This window comes from Oryzias melastigma, linkage group LG7 (genome assembly GCF_002922805.2).
Source record: "Oryzias melastigma strain HK-1 linkage group LG7, ASM292280v2, whole genome shotgun sequence".
In the NCBI taxonomy this organism is placed as follows: domain Eukaryota; kingdom Metazoa; phylum Chordata; class Actinopteri; order Beloniformes; family Adrianichthyidae; genus Oryzias; species Oryzias melastigma.
In genome coordinates, this window is record NC_050518.1 from 19,447,165 (window position 1) to 19,462,525 (window position 15,361).

Genomic DNA, 15,361 nt, shown 5'->3' on the forward strand with positions numbered 1-15,361 from the left:
ATTGGGGTTTTGCTTGGTTAGATGTTCAATGCATTGTTTGTGTATCACCTTGAGAAAAATCCTGGTTGTTATAATGGAAAAAAAGGATTTGAGTGAATCTGAGAAAAAAAAAGTTGTCACAACTAGATGAATGAGTCAGACAATCTTCAAAACTGTAACTGCTGTAAAATGACCATAATCTGCATAAGTGAATTTCTACCAAAATGGGTGCAATTGAGGAACAATGAGCTAGCGACAGGATCAAGTTTCAGGCTGACTCAGTGTCCAAACAAACAGACAACCTTCTGTTCTCAAACTACTTAGGAAGTCAATGCTGGTTGCAGCACAAAGGTTTCACTTCACTTCAATTTTATGCATTAGAGGCTACCAGAGACCAGTCTGTTCTCACACTCTAAGGAAACAGAACTGGACCATAAAGCAATAAAATAAAAAGGCGGGTTGGTCTTTCCATCCATTTATCCATTAATCTTCTATTCCCACTTTGTCCTGTGCAGAGTCACGTGGTTGCTGGACTCTATCCCAGCTACTTCAGGGTGAGGGCAGGGAACACCCTGAACAGATCTTCCATCCATCACAGGGCTAAACTCCTTCCTGTAGGGTCTAATGTAGAGTTACCAATAATAAAGCATGTTCTTTGGAGGAAGCTGGAGAAAACTCATGCACACTCAGAGAGGACATCCAGATTCCAAACAGAAAGGACTCAAACCGGGGTATTTTCTAAGTGTGGCAGAAGTCCAAACCATGACACCACCACGGAGTCCTAAGGAATTCCACTGGGAAAGTTTTAGTAAGCAGAAATGGCACAGAGGGATGAAAATGGTGAAAGTGCACGAGTGTGTCCATACCTAGATGAATAAAGAAGGCAACTAAGTCCTTTGTGAGAGAAACCTTAGATATAACTAACTATATTGTGAGGCATGACCTCCTCAAGTAATGTTGCTGAAGACCACTTTTTTTCACACAAATAGTATTTCCTGACAACTGTGGCCTCTTTTAACAAGACAGCGCATCCTCCTAATAAACCTTTTTAAATAGTTGGATGAGAACTACAATCAGTTTAACATGTTGAAATCAAACTTTCTGTCATCTAAAAGTTCAATCGATGCATACACCTAAGATTTTAAAGGGCTTTTAATCTATTGGTACCAATATCTCAGCAAACTTCTAAGAGTCCTGTGGAGTTGAATACCTGAACAGGTAAGGGACTATTCTGGCAAAATAAGGAAGCTCGTTAGGTCATAGTATTAAAACTTCCATCCATACATCAATTTTAAAAACCTACTATCCCTTTTGGGGTCAAGGGGTTGCTTGTGCCAAACCAACAACTGTTGGGCGAAGGCAGGGTACACCCTGAAAAGGTCTTTTGCAGGGTCTAGTGTTATCCCTAAATACGGACTATAAGCTGATATGTTTAATATAACGAACAACTGGTCTGATTTGAACTCTTCACTAGGTGCATTTAGTGATCTTTTTTTGGAAGTTCCCAAACAAGGAAGCCAATGCACTGGGAATGTCTGTAATAGAGCTTATGAACTCAGGAAAGGCTCCCACAAATGAGTCAGAAGCTGGAGTAATTTTCCAGAGATCTGGGAGGTGAGAAGGTTAAAAGGGCATGGGACGCAACTTTATTTCTCTTGAAGAGATCCCAGACGATGATTATGAGAGGCAAAGAGTAACTGAAGACAAAGATGCTTTAAAATAACCTGATCCCAATTCAAATCCCAGATGCCTTAGAGGATACATCAGAGTGCCACAGGATATGGGAATTCCTTAACCCTACAATAACAGACGCACAACAGGAAACAAAGCATAATGGGGGCAACTCTGGCACTGCTAAGACCTGCTTAAGAATAGTGGAGACGGAAGGAAGGCAGAGGCTTAGATCAACTGTCTGAGCGGGACAGAGATCTGCAAAGCATTCTGCAGTCAGCACGGGAAGCAGAGTTTCCTTCCCGGCGCAACCCTTTTTTGAGATCTATATATGGAATTAGTCTGTCTCTTCTAATCATTGTAACTCTGATCGAACTCAGATGAGTGCCAATGCCTGGCCGCCTCTGAGATAAGACGGTTTACTCAACAACAGGCCTGCAGAGTCTCAGCTTTCTTCTTAATCGACAAATAAAAGACACTCTGAACTTTCCATGTGTGCCCGACTCTGGAGGTTTATGGAGACGGCAGTAAACCAAAGTGACAGTGAATGTCAGGGCACGTTAGAAGAGAACATTTTCCCAGCAGACAAATTAACTTTGTATTCTTTTGACTTTTAAATTATCTCTGTATGTTTTTAACTGCTGGTTGAACTTTGGCAAAGATTACAAAGAGCTTCGAATTTAATTCCCGGTTTGTGTGAAAGGATAAGGCACACCTGGAAAGCTGTGTTTGCAAAGAAAAACTCCATACACCTTTTTTTCTCCAGCTTTGTCTTAATCAGTCTTTGTTGATGGTTTTCCTCAGCGAGTGTCTAAAACCAGACTTTATCATCAGAGCAGCCTCACTATTCTTATCTGTCACGATTGCACGCTGTCAACACCTCTTTCATAAATGAGCTCAAATCTCTTCCAGTGCCCTAAAATACTCCAACCAAGGCTGCACAAGTGTTACTTCTACGAGACATACACAAGATACTTTATACCTAAACTCTAACATCATCTTTCAATGCTGCCACCAAAACAACTACTACACAAGAAGGCTGTAAGTCTGACTAGCTGTGTTTCCATTGACTATGAGATCATGCAAATTGGATTTGCAATAATAATTTTGCCAAATAGTACCACAACAACAAAAAAAAAATGAGACATATTTTACAAAACTGCAATGAAAACTCCTTTTTCGATATAAATGAGTCACACCACTACGGGTGCCACAAGAGGTCCAACAGCGTCACACAGCTCATCAAAAGTTGAACGTGTCATGCGTGATTGTTGGCCGTAGCCGCTCCCACATAGCCTGAATGAGACGCTGACGTCTCCTTTGACAGATGACGATGAGTGTGGCAGAAATCTGAATGTATCTGCTGTAAATCAAAGTATTGTTCACATCCGTTGCCGTGTTTTTTTAACAACTAATCGCATGAGTTGCTTTGTGTTTATTCGCTTAATTATGAGTTAATGCACATGTGTCAAAGTCACGGCCCAAGGGCCGGATCCGGCCCGCCGGGTAATTATATCCAACCCCTCAAGATCATTTTTTTAAATTGTTTTTAATGTTATCTTGTGCTCATTTCTAACTTATAGAATTTTCACAAAATATATTTTTATGGAGAGTAAATTATTGAAAGTTATTTAAGGTTTAAGTTGATTTATTCAGGAATAATATTCCTGCCTATTTTCAATCATAGTAATGGTAAAAGTTACGTTTTTAAAGTTTTGAAAATGTAGTTTTAGTGTGTTCAATAACTGCTTATTCAGTTTGGCCTGTGACCTATGGTGTGTTTTGGATTTTGGCCCCCTGTGCGATTGAATTTGGCATCCCTGATTTAATGGAAAGAGCGTAATTGCAAAATTGTGGGTCATTTACATTTCTAGAATTTTTATAAAATTTTGCATGTATGTAATGGAAACACAGCTGATGATCCATCTAATCAAACGTTATGCACTCTATATTCTTGCTTCCCTATATTGCAACTGGTTGCTTTATTCTTGTCATTAATCCTCCGTTTAACATTAATTATTGCAATGCCACATTCACAATGAGCATAAGAGTGCACTAAATGCAGTTTTTGGCATATAGTGTCCACACTGGCCCTACACAATATGTTACAGTTGAGGCATAAAGCATCTTGTGTATGTCTCGTGGAAGTAACACTTCCAAAAACGTACTTAAAAACTTGCATAGTCACTGGTATATGCGTGAAATATGAACACGGAAGCCCGAAACGCACATATATGTGCTTATGCAAAGTCTTTTTATTGGAAGAAGTCCCATGAGTGTATGCAACAGAGGCCTGTCTAAGCATCGCATAAGATGGAGGAAAAAAATGGAATCTGCACATTGTCTGCAGGTCACTTGAGTTTAATTTTGGAGAGGTCTAACAAAAACGTGTTGGAGTACTGGTTCTTTAAATTTCAGTATTTTGAAATATCGATTTGCCAAATTCCCCAGTCCTAAGCAGTAGTGTGGGAAAGTACACGACAATAGATGTACAAAAAATTTTAGTCTGTTCCTGTTGTATTTGAATTCAGGCTTTGCAGTTTGCTCAGCTGGATGGTTTACGTGTGTTTTATTCAGCTCCGCCCCTTTGTGTTTTGTGTTCTTTCTACCGACTGTTTGCACCTGGATTCAGTGTAGAGTTACCACAGCTGCTCCTCATTTCTTCATCCCCTCAAAGCAGCATGTTTTTTTTTTCCCTTTGGTTAGTTAGTCAGATCCCAAAAGTACTTTCTCTGAATTTTCCCTGAGCCTCCGATTATGCATCTCATCAATCCCTAATGTTGAATCTTGTTCCATCCTGTGTTTAACTTCTCTGGTAGTGCTGTTTCAGCAGCTCATCTGTCTGGCTTAATGTTTAATAAACACATTTATTTTCCACTTGTCTGCCTCTGGTTCCCCGTTGTTTTGCTCTTCCACTGTGAAGCAAATCCCAGCAGAAAAGGATGTAAATATAAAGGCTGCAAGTGTTTTCTGTCATTGGGATTTAGCTGTTGGTAACAAACTAAGACCATTAGTGGGGGAGTTACATTTGCAGGGGCTCAAAGACAACAATACTGACAAAATAATAAGTGATTGTACGTATCTTAAAATGGTCTCAAACTGTTCTCAGTTGTTATCTTAATCTAGCTGCCCTTGCGGGTGGATATGGGTTGTCTGGTGGCAAAAAAATGGGCAAATCTGTATGTGGGATGCAGGTGGCCTCAGGAAATATCAAGGTCCTAGACCGTCCGATGAACCCACAGGGCAAAAACGATCAAGCACATTTTTTTCCACAGTCATGAAGTTCATAGCAAATAGCTAAAAAACACTTACGGGTAAATGAGGGTAAAGTAGGTGAAACGCAGGTGCGTCGTACAGCTTTTTTAGTTTCTTAAACCTATGCATTGTTCAATAAATCTGGCAGTGCTGTTCAGGTGATAAGTGTCTACTCATTGAGCTCCTCTAGCACATCTAACAAATCAGTGCAGTTTGTGTGGACATCCTGCAGACGCACTACTTGCACTTACATATCACCAGCACACCCCAGCATCTGAGCGAAGTCAGTAAAGATCCAGTGCTCCCACTTTACTAATGACTTTTTAAAAAAATGTGTGTTTTGTCTTGTTTATCTATTTGGTTTTCTCTTAAATTGTATTGTCCCCTTTTAAATAAATAAATACTGCTGAAAAAAATAAAACTTCTAGAGTGCAACTTTAGGGCACTGTACGACAGCTTCATCACTATCCATAATTGCATGTAACTTATAACATCCTTACTAAACTTTTTGACACACTTTCTACACACAATAATGATACTATTTTCATCTCTTTAGGTGGCCGCCAAAGCCAAAACAGGACTGCAAAACACACCTGTGCTCCCTTAAAGACACAGGCGCTCCAGGCTTTTTCATTCACAGCTCTATTCCGATATATAAAAGTGTCCTATAATTCTGGTCCAGAACAAACTGCAATTGTTAATTTCTCCTTCATGATCAAATGGTTAGCACTTCTGTGAATTAAAAAGGAAGACATCCATACGTCACTACCTGATTGGTCAAATACTGACCTAGTTTAACTATCTATCCATGTTCAATGGCTGCACGTTTGTATGTAAGTAAACTGTCATAGAAACGCGCGTACTAACGGGTGAAAGCCAGACTACTGAACACAGTAGTTCGTCAACAAGGGTGAAACTTAATTTAGCATTCAACATTTTAACACTGGAGTTTTAACTCCAGCATTTACATTCTTTTGACTAGTGTAACTCTTCAACTATTTACGCGATTAACGCGAATTAAGTAACTTTGTGTCGTTATATAAAGCTGCTTTTCTGCACATCAGAATGATTCACGTTGAAGAGTTACGGTATGTTAAAGAGTATTTGCTATCTCAGTCTCAGCCCAGATAAAACATGTGACATACAAAATGAAAATACAATCCTAATGCAGTAAAAAGTAGTTCAAGTAAACACATAATTTTTGCTATATTCATGATTATTCGTCCAATTCTTCAGTTTTCAATGTTTGCCACAAATCCCAATTTAAGTGACTGGATTTTTTAAAAAGCTGGATTAAAGATTAATCATTTAAACCACATGTGTCAAAGTCAAGGCCCGGGGGCCGGATCCGGACCGCTGGGTGATTATGTCCGACCCGCCAGATCATTTCATATTTTTGTAATTAACGGCTCGATGCTCTCTTAAGCTGGTAACATATTGCAACATTCAGGTCGTCACTTTTTGACGCGCATTTTTCCGCTAAAGACGACGTGCGTTTCTGCTAGAACTTTGTTTTGTTTGTTTGTTAATAACCTAAAAATACTACCCCATGTTTCTGCTAAGAAGAAGAAGCAAGAAGTTAGTAGGCCTACACTTCTTTAATTTATCTGTTGAGACACACAGAGTGTGTGTGTGTCTATTGTGATTGTATGTTTACTTTCATCTCCACAATCTGTTTAGATACAAAATTGGATCGCATTTGTCAATCGCAGAGTTTTCTTGTGAAAAATAAGACGAATTTTCTCGTGTTTTGATGTAACTTCCTGCCAGGATTGACGTAGATCACTCCCACACAAAATAGACCAGACGTTGTAACAATCCGCTGCCTTCCGTGGTCCTCCGCTGAAGGCTCGCGCCTGGTGTGAACCACACCATAGGTTAACAAGGGCGCCGAGTGGAAGTGGCCTCTGCGTTTAGTGCGAACCAGGCATCAACCTGGTAACGGAAAGTCTGTGCTGGATGCAGATCAATACTGGTTCCGAATGTGGTACCAGACACGGACTAGGCCAGGCTTAGAATACCGGGTTAGGGTACCAGTATCGGCTGCGTCCTGAGGTTCAGTCTCCGTTCAAAAGTAATGCTTTTAAAGTTTCAAAAATATAGTTTTAGTGTAATAAATGTTTCCTGTTCGGCCCGCGACCTAAGGTGTGTTTTGGTTTTGGTCCCCTGTGGGATTGAGTTTGACACCCTTGATTTAAACTAACATTTATTTTTAACTGATTAATTAATCCCTTTTATGTCTGCATCAAAGTAATGGGTCTTGAGAAAGCGCCGGATTGTATGCAAAGTGCGGGGGCTCTTACGCAGCTTTTATTGTTCATTAGACTTTAATGTTTCTTCTTGTGCTATCACTTCTGCCACCAGTTAAAAAGATGAAAGCGGACAGGAGATGTTTATCTCCCAAAGACAAAGTCTGAGGGCTTGTGTTGTGGCCAGAGGGGGAGGGGGCACAGGGTGCAGCAGGATGTGAAGGTATCATCACTCAATGCACAAACAAGGAAGTCGGAGCCACAGATGGAGGAGCTTTGGAGGGAGTGCTCCACCTCACATAAACAAAATCTGTCACAGATAACTGCTACAACTTTTTTTTCTTATTTTTTTTACTCCCTTACTTGTGGTCTCGGGCTCCGGTGTGCTGCCATCTTCCTCTCCACTGGGCAGCTCTTTGGAGAAAAAGAAAAACAGGAGTGAGCAACAGTTTTCAACTTAGAATTGACTTTGTGAAAAGCTTAGCTCCACCTCCTGACGGTCCATCCGCAGCAAAGTCCTCATCGTCGTCTAGCAAACTCCGGGACGTCTGCACATCCTTTTCCGACTCTAAATCTTCTGGAAGCGGGACCTCTCCCCACACCTTCGACGCCTGAGTCACCTACGGCAAACAAAGAGATTTATGGGGGGGTTGAAGTATCGCACAGAGAGGTTACACCCTGTGGTGCGCATGGACCCTGTTGGAAAAAAAAAAGGCACAAAAGTCGAGACAGGAAGCGCGGCATTGTGACATGTTTACTTTTACCATTCATTATCTCCAAGAGGCTTCCTCTGTGGTTTGCATGCAAATAAAAGGCGGTTCGTTTTTGGACATAATCAAAGAAATGTTATGGTTTTCCTCTGTGTGGTGAAGCTGTTTGGAGGCTTTAGAACAGATGTGCAGAGTGGACTCTACAGCTGCAGTATCACAATGACCTCATTAAAGTCCCACTCTCATCATTTTTCATTCATTTCAAGTGTTCCCAGAGGTCTTTTAGTTAGGATTAAGTTGATTTAAACCAAAATAAAAAAAAAACATGTTGACATAATTTCTGGAGAGCGGCAAAAGTTCGTTAGAAATTTACCTCTGAAACGCAGGCGCAGAGTAAGCCAACCCCATTTCCCATCATCCATCTGTTGCACTCCCTCCCACTAGCTTACAGGCCCTCACACCCCCAACCTAACACATAACAGCTCAAACAAGGAAAACCAAGACGTACATGGATCTAGTCGTCTACAAGTGGAAGCATCAGAATTGAGTCTCTAACTGTTCAACTCTTGCATTAAAACGTAAACGTCTAACATACCACAGGTACCCCGTCATAGCTGCCTTGTTCTCTGGAATCTGAGAGGAGATGATTGCTGAAACATCTTGTCAGCTTTAACATCCCCTCACAATGACTTTTTGTTGGCCAATATAAACTTTTGTCACTTTCTCTAAAATGATAACATGAACCTGAAGGAAGTTCAGCTCTGTAACTTTTAAAGAGGGTTATATAAAGTTTTAAAGATCCACTCTGATGAAAATTGTGTTTTAGAGGTTTTTAACATGTTCTTGCGCAATTTTTCTGACAATGGAGGACTTATATAGACATGATAAAGCTTAAAAATTGCTTTTAACAAAGTGTATTTCTTTATTTAAATCATTGTGAATCAGGAGTAGATGGAAAAAGGCTAATTTGTGACATAAAAAATACAAATAGGCGGGCTACAAGCTTCCTATCCCAGCTTCCAGCAACGGGGAAAGGAACAGGAGCGGGGGGGCTCCCACAAGACAGTTTTTTTTTAAAATTTTGACTAAAAATGGCAAAATCATTAGAAAAAAGACCACTGGGAATACTTTGAAAATTGATCAAAAGATGTTCAGAGTGGAAGTAAAAGAAAAATTTTAGGTGAAGAGAAACAAAAATTTTAAAAACAAAGTGCACACAAAAAAATAAGAATCTTAAAGTGAAAAGTCTGGATTAAAACATGTTCTACATATGAGCAACAACTGTAAAGATCAATCTCATTTTTTAACTTTAGAGCAAAAACTGATGAGTGAAGCTTATATTTTCTAGGTTGTTGTATGCTTGGTTAAAATCTTAAATTTACTTGACGTCTTTTTTCCAGATGCAACGTCACCAAACCCAAACGAACAAAGCCTTCCGGAGATGTTCAGTTAAGACTGTTGCAAAGCTGTGTGCAATATTTGAAGAAAATGCTGTTTTAGGAAAATGTGCCCCAGGACTGATGTCATAAATAATACTGGTTAAAAAGGCTGGTTTGCTTTTATCACAACCGTTCAACAATTATGTCTTGTGTTGTCAATTATTAACCAAATTCATTTTTTAAAAAAACCATACATTTCTTTGTTAGAGAGCAGTATTATGGTTTGGGACCACCCGGCTCTTTATCTATATGAAGCAACAGCCATATCTAGGTTGCTATATCTCAAGACTACCATATCTTATTCTTTTCTGCGTTCTATCTTTTTCATGAGTACTGATTTTAAAAGTTTTGTGGCATCACAGACTTAGTCCAGATGAGATGTTTTTACGCCTTCCTGCTTCTATTATGACTATTGTCTGGCTGGGACAAAAAAAATGGTCAGAATTCACTTTTTATATAAAATGTTCAACAAAAATGAAAGTAAGCTTATCTGAGATAGAAACCAGTTAACAAACATCAGAGCTTTAGCTTAAAGCTTTAAGTGAAATTCTTTAACCATATTTAACGTAATTCTAGCGGATTCTGATGTGGAGAAAGCAACTGCAACAATTTAAAAAAGTGACGTTTTCACGCAATGAATCATCATGTAAATCCGGTGATTCTGTCATGAAGAAAAGCAGTTGGTGACGTAAAGTGTTCTATATTGGTGCTACTAAGCACTTCTACTGGGTTGATAACACAAATTAATCAATTTAAGCTTAATAGATCAATAACTGATTTATAAAAAATAAAAAAATGAGACATAAAGCTAAAGTTTGCTAGCTTGATGCTAACGTTTAATGGGATTTCCCATATGACGGCTAAGGCTAATGCTCGGTCGACCTAAACATACATTGCTAAGTGAACAGCTTTATATACTCAGGCATGAATTTATCAAAAATATTTTAAGGAAATATTTTTTAAAGTAACCATTTGTGGTCTAAAAAAACAGCTTTTTTGCTCATACTTTCTTCTTCTTTCTGGAATAAGGTATAATGCTATAGTGCGATCGCCACCTAGTGGCCAAACTGAAACGTCCTCCAGGAGAAGCAGAACAATTGCTGGAGCTTCTCCGTTTGAGAAACCATTTAACAGTGTATGCTATTAACAATCTCATTATTTCATTAGTAAATTTTATAGTATGTGAACTGTATCCGATTAATATAAATATGTTCAAAACATACAGTAGATTATTATTGTATTTCTAAGCAAATGTGTCTAAATGTGTAAACTCAAAATTGATTTAAAACTAATTGAATTGAAAGGATCGAATGAATAAAAAAAATTTGGAATCAAATCAATCCAGGCTCTTGTGAATCGAATCGTTTGTAAAAAAATATTATCGATACCCAGCCCTATGAAAAAACACTTTTCTCAAAATCGGTTAATTTATGTTATTCATAAACGGTAGAATAGTTATGGGGTGTCCAAATACGTTTGTTCTTTAGTCGTCAGCAGCAACATCTCAGGTGTTAAAAGGTCAAAAGTGATATATTTATAAAAAGTATTAAAGATTAAAATATCTTATAAAGAAAGCAAGAATCTAAAAATGGCAAATATCTGGTTTTATTCAAATTATTTGAGCCAATTCATGATTTTTTTTTTTTAAAGCTTAATTCATTTGCTTTTTTACATTTGTTTTAATCAAGAAATACTTTATTAGTAGACTTGGAGCTTTGGGTTGTGCCAAAAGGAAGTATTTAGAAGCCACGGAGACGATTTTTCCTGTTTGCTGAAGATGAGATTACCATATGCTGAGGATGCTGATTCCCCTCATTGTATTCCTTCATTGTAAAACGGCACATCTCCGATCAAAATCACACAAACAATGACACAGTTCGGTATCCTCCTGCTGCGCACCTGACAAAAACATCACAGACACAGTGAGCAATCACACAGCTCACCCAGCTATTCTCATATCTGATTATCTTGATAAAGTTCAGAGTGCCGCATGACAGAGGACCAGCATGGGTTCTCCACGCACCAATTTCAGGCTCCCCATATTCTGACCATAAGTTCAGACTTTGGCGGGATGCCCTCCCCCCCGTAGTATTTCCAGTTGGCATGGCCCGCCAGTTCCTATTTCCACCCAACGGTGTCATGGAAGTTTTCCCATTTGAAGAGCTTTGGCTAATAAATAACTGAACCTATCCCACAAATCCTCTTTCCCCCCGAGTGAACACCCGTACAACAACAATCCCGGCCCGTTTTCAAAAGGAAACTGCTGACGAACCAAATTCTTTTCAGTTGAGTCGACCGTGCGACCATTGGTGTGATCATCCTGTGCTTCCCGCTCCCTTGGGATGAGGTATGGTTTTACTTGATGCCATCAAAACCTTCCTGGCAGATTTAGATGGAAGACTGTGTATTTGTTCTTCTTTGGAGTCACATAACCTATATATAAACTGGATTTCTCATTTCTGCTACTGCATCAACTTCAGACAGTTACGGGGAACTTTACTCCTGGTCTTTGAGTCGAAACAAGTTGCAGGTCTTAAAGTTATCCCTAAAGGCCTCTTGCAGACTTTAACTTTTTGAACTCAACCATAGCTAAAGGCTATCAGCTTGAAAAGCTCTTCCTGCTCTGGGTAACAGGTATGCATCTTTAGGAAAAAAAGAAAGGGACATGCACGAGCAAACATGACCAGCACACATTCCAACTCAAAGAAACGTCATTGTTTGCTTATGGGCCAACCCGGTTCTATAAGATTTGCTTTGAAAGACAAGGTAACAGGAGCTCTGAAACGTCAAACAACACAAAGTGAGCGACAGGTGATACTGGAATGAGGACAGGACAAGTTAAGTGTGGCTGGTGGAAACACAAGTATATTTGTCTGAGAGCTGATAAGAAGTGGGAGAGAAGCAAACATTCAGAAAAGATAACGGACGAGAACAATTGAACTGAGATCTATTTTGTATTGATCAGGCAGCTATTGTTGGAAAATGACTGAGGAGTCGCTCTGCCTTTTTTTAGTTACACTAAAATTAAATTACAATAAACATAAAAGAAAATTGATCTTGGAGTTTGATTTTGCTTTAAAAAAGATATGTGTATCAATTGAATTTTCATAAAATCTATTTGATTTGGAAATGTTAGAGTTTTATTTTGGTTGTATTTTTCTCATGTGTGTAAATAAATAAATCAAATCTTGATAAAAAGGAAAACTGATTTTGATTGAGAAATAGATGAACACATCAGTAGTTTGACAGTACTGATCCAAATAGTACACAAACCATGAATTGGGTTCACATAACGTAGACCTTAACAATATCAGATCAAATGATTTTTATATTATTATTAACAACCGAACCAGTGAATCACTCTATGAGCATAAGCAAGACAGACTTCAATTATTCCCCTAATTGGGATCAGAAACAGCATAAAGAAAACTCATGTACAGATAGTGACCATGACTGTATATAAGAGTTGGACTCAATTACTTCCTCCCCCTCATTACAAATAGGAAGTAACCGCTAGTTTCAAGAAGACAAAATCCCATAGATTTTTTTTTTCATGGCATGGTTTTTCTTTATCGCAAGTTATTTAAGTAAATAACCAGCCAATCAGATGCCTGAATAAAGGGTGGTTGCCATAGAAACAGTAACTCAGATCGACTTGGACCTATTGAAATTGTTTGGCTCCAACATGCCGTCCTCTGAATCTAAAAAAAACTGGTGATTAATTTGACTTAATTATGACAACACATTCATGATTTAACTTAACTTTCTCTGCCCAGTTCCTACACACAATAAACGAAAATATATATAATCAATGACATAGAAAATTTAAGTATGTTTCTATGTTTCTCAAGGGATTAGAATTCATAAAATTTGATAAGAATTGACGCAACATTATAATAATTGAATTATATGACTTACCATGAAATTACACAAGACTTATTTTGATTTTTACTTTCCAGATGATGAAATTTACTATTAGAGGATCAAAATTACTCCATGGCATTGGTATAAATTTGAAGAAACCGCATTAAAGGAAAGTTGATTTGTGGATTTGATGACTGGATAATGACTTACCAAGTAAAGATTCATGAAATATTCATGATTATATTTTTGAATCTATCCCAAACAGAAATATTCAAAATTCTATCCCATAAAACATGTTTGCTACCATCAAGGCCTAATGTTTACAGGCACGTGGATTTTCAACAACCCCAATCCCGTCAGACCTCTGTCACATTTCAAGCCAAGAACCCTTCAGGGAACTCCATTTCCCAGTTTGCTAATAACCATGCTGCCGCAGCTGCAAGGACGATCTGTGAGAAAAATCCTAAAGACATAGCTAGTGAGTCACAGAAACAAAAAAAAAGTGGAAAAATAATAGATAAAGCTCAGAATGCTGCAACCAATATTGCAGACTGAAAACACATCGGTGGTGGTTGAAGGTTTAGCATTTAAAGCACTTTTTGAGCTCCTGCAACTTATCAGCTTTTGTCCTCAACCGAGCGTGTGATGGGCAAACACAGAGAGATGACAGCCCGGGACAAAAAAAAAAGGCAGAAATAAAACTGGCAAGAAACTGATTCAAGTTGTTGGTTTTTGAGCAAGAGACCCCCCATAGGATGGATTTCCAACCTCCTACCTGCCCTTTTCTCAACTGTATAAGCTCTGCTTCTTACTGACCAACACTATCTGCTTAAATTGTCTACATGTACCGAGCAGAAACAGAATGTAACCTGCAGCAGGCATTAAGTGGATAAAAGCTTGACACATACCCTTTATGTACAGTAAGCTGGAAAGAAAAGTCCCCCCTCCCTTCAAGCACTGCCAGGCACCAAGGCCTGAGCTGCAAAAACCTAGAACTCAGAAGCATTACAAGGGTTGCATTAAATCAGGTTGCACATGGTGCCATGATATTGTAAATGTATGCACATGGAGAGACTAACCATGACTGTATATGAGAACTGGACTCCCCCATGTTTCCCAGTGGCTATAAGAAGCCAAAATCTCCATCCATCCATCTTCCTCCGCTTCATCCGGGACCGGGTCGCGGGGGCAGCAGTCTAAGCAAAGATGCCCAGACTTCACTCTCCCCGGCCACTTCCTCCAGCTCCTCTGGGGGGACTCCAAGGCGTTCCCAGGCAAGCCGAGAAACATAGTCTCTCCAGCGTGTCCTGGGTCTTCCCCGGGGCCTCCGCCCAGTGGGACATGCCCGGAACACCTCACCAGGGAGGCGTCCAGGAGGCATCCGGACCAGATGCCCGAACCACCTCAACTGGCTCCTCTCGATGATCTCATAGACTTCTATTGATTAATTTTACTTGTCAGAATAACCATCGCTAATCCTAATTTATTTTTCCATGATTTTGTTTTTCTGTAGTGCAAGTTATAAACTGGTCAATGAAATGATCGGCAGAGACAGTCACTCCAACCTGCTTTCAAGTGGTAAGGATGTGGACTTCCAACAAGCTGACTGAGTGGTTGGCATAGAAATGATGACTCAACCGACTTGGACCAACCGCTGCTTATTGACAATTTCCGTTCCTGACATGGCAACGGCGGTATTGTGAAAAATTGGCAACTGAGTGGACCTGATTTCACTTAATTCCTTAAGTAAGACATTGTTTATGGATAACATCCCACTCACTCATCCCATTTCTCTTATACCGGGAGCGTCCAATTCCCGGTCTCAAGGGCCATTGTCCTTCATGTTTTCCCACCAAACTGCCATTGACGCTTCGTATTAGCTAAACACACCTTATCCAGGTAATCAACAACCAATAAGGCAGGATTTCTAGAAAACCAGCAGGAGGCCTGCCCTTGAGGCCCGAAATTTAATACCCTTGCCTTATACTAGGGGTTTCAAACACATGGATCTAGGCCGCCACATGGTTTAATCCGGCCCAGTCATGAAGAGAAAAAAAATCTAAAGATGTTGAAAAAAAATAGCAAGTTTCTACCCCATTCCTGTGAGGACTGGTGGTTATTTAAAGAAATGGCTGCAATCCGCAATTCCGCCACTAGGGGAAGCAAAGAAAAAGAAATGCCATTTGAAATTGTT

The 15,361-nt window shown here is 39.4% G+C and overlaps 1 protein-coding gene across 16 annotated transcripts in view; it reads right to left on the bottom strand.

Moving 5' to 3' along the window:
* Positions 1 to 15,361, bottom strand: part of hspg2 (heparan sulfate proteoglycan 2) — a 145,227-nt gene that overhangs the window by 88,671 nt on the left and 41,195 nt on the right. For all 16 annotated transcript variants that reach the window (XM_036212853.1, XM_036212859.1, XM_036212860.1 and 13 more), the window contains exons 2-3: positions 7,645 to 7,774; positions 7,518 to 7,568 (exon numbers count right to left, since the gene is read on the bottom strand). In XM_036212853.1, the coding sequence (XP_036068746.1) occupies positions 7,518 to 7,568; positions 7,645 to 7,774 (181 nt within the window). The remainder of the gene's footprint in view (positions 1 to 7,517; positions 7,569 to 7,644; positions 7,775 to 15,361) is intronic.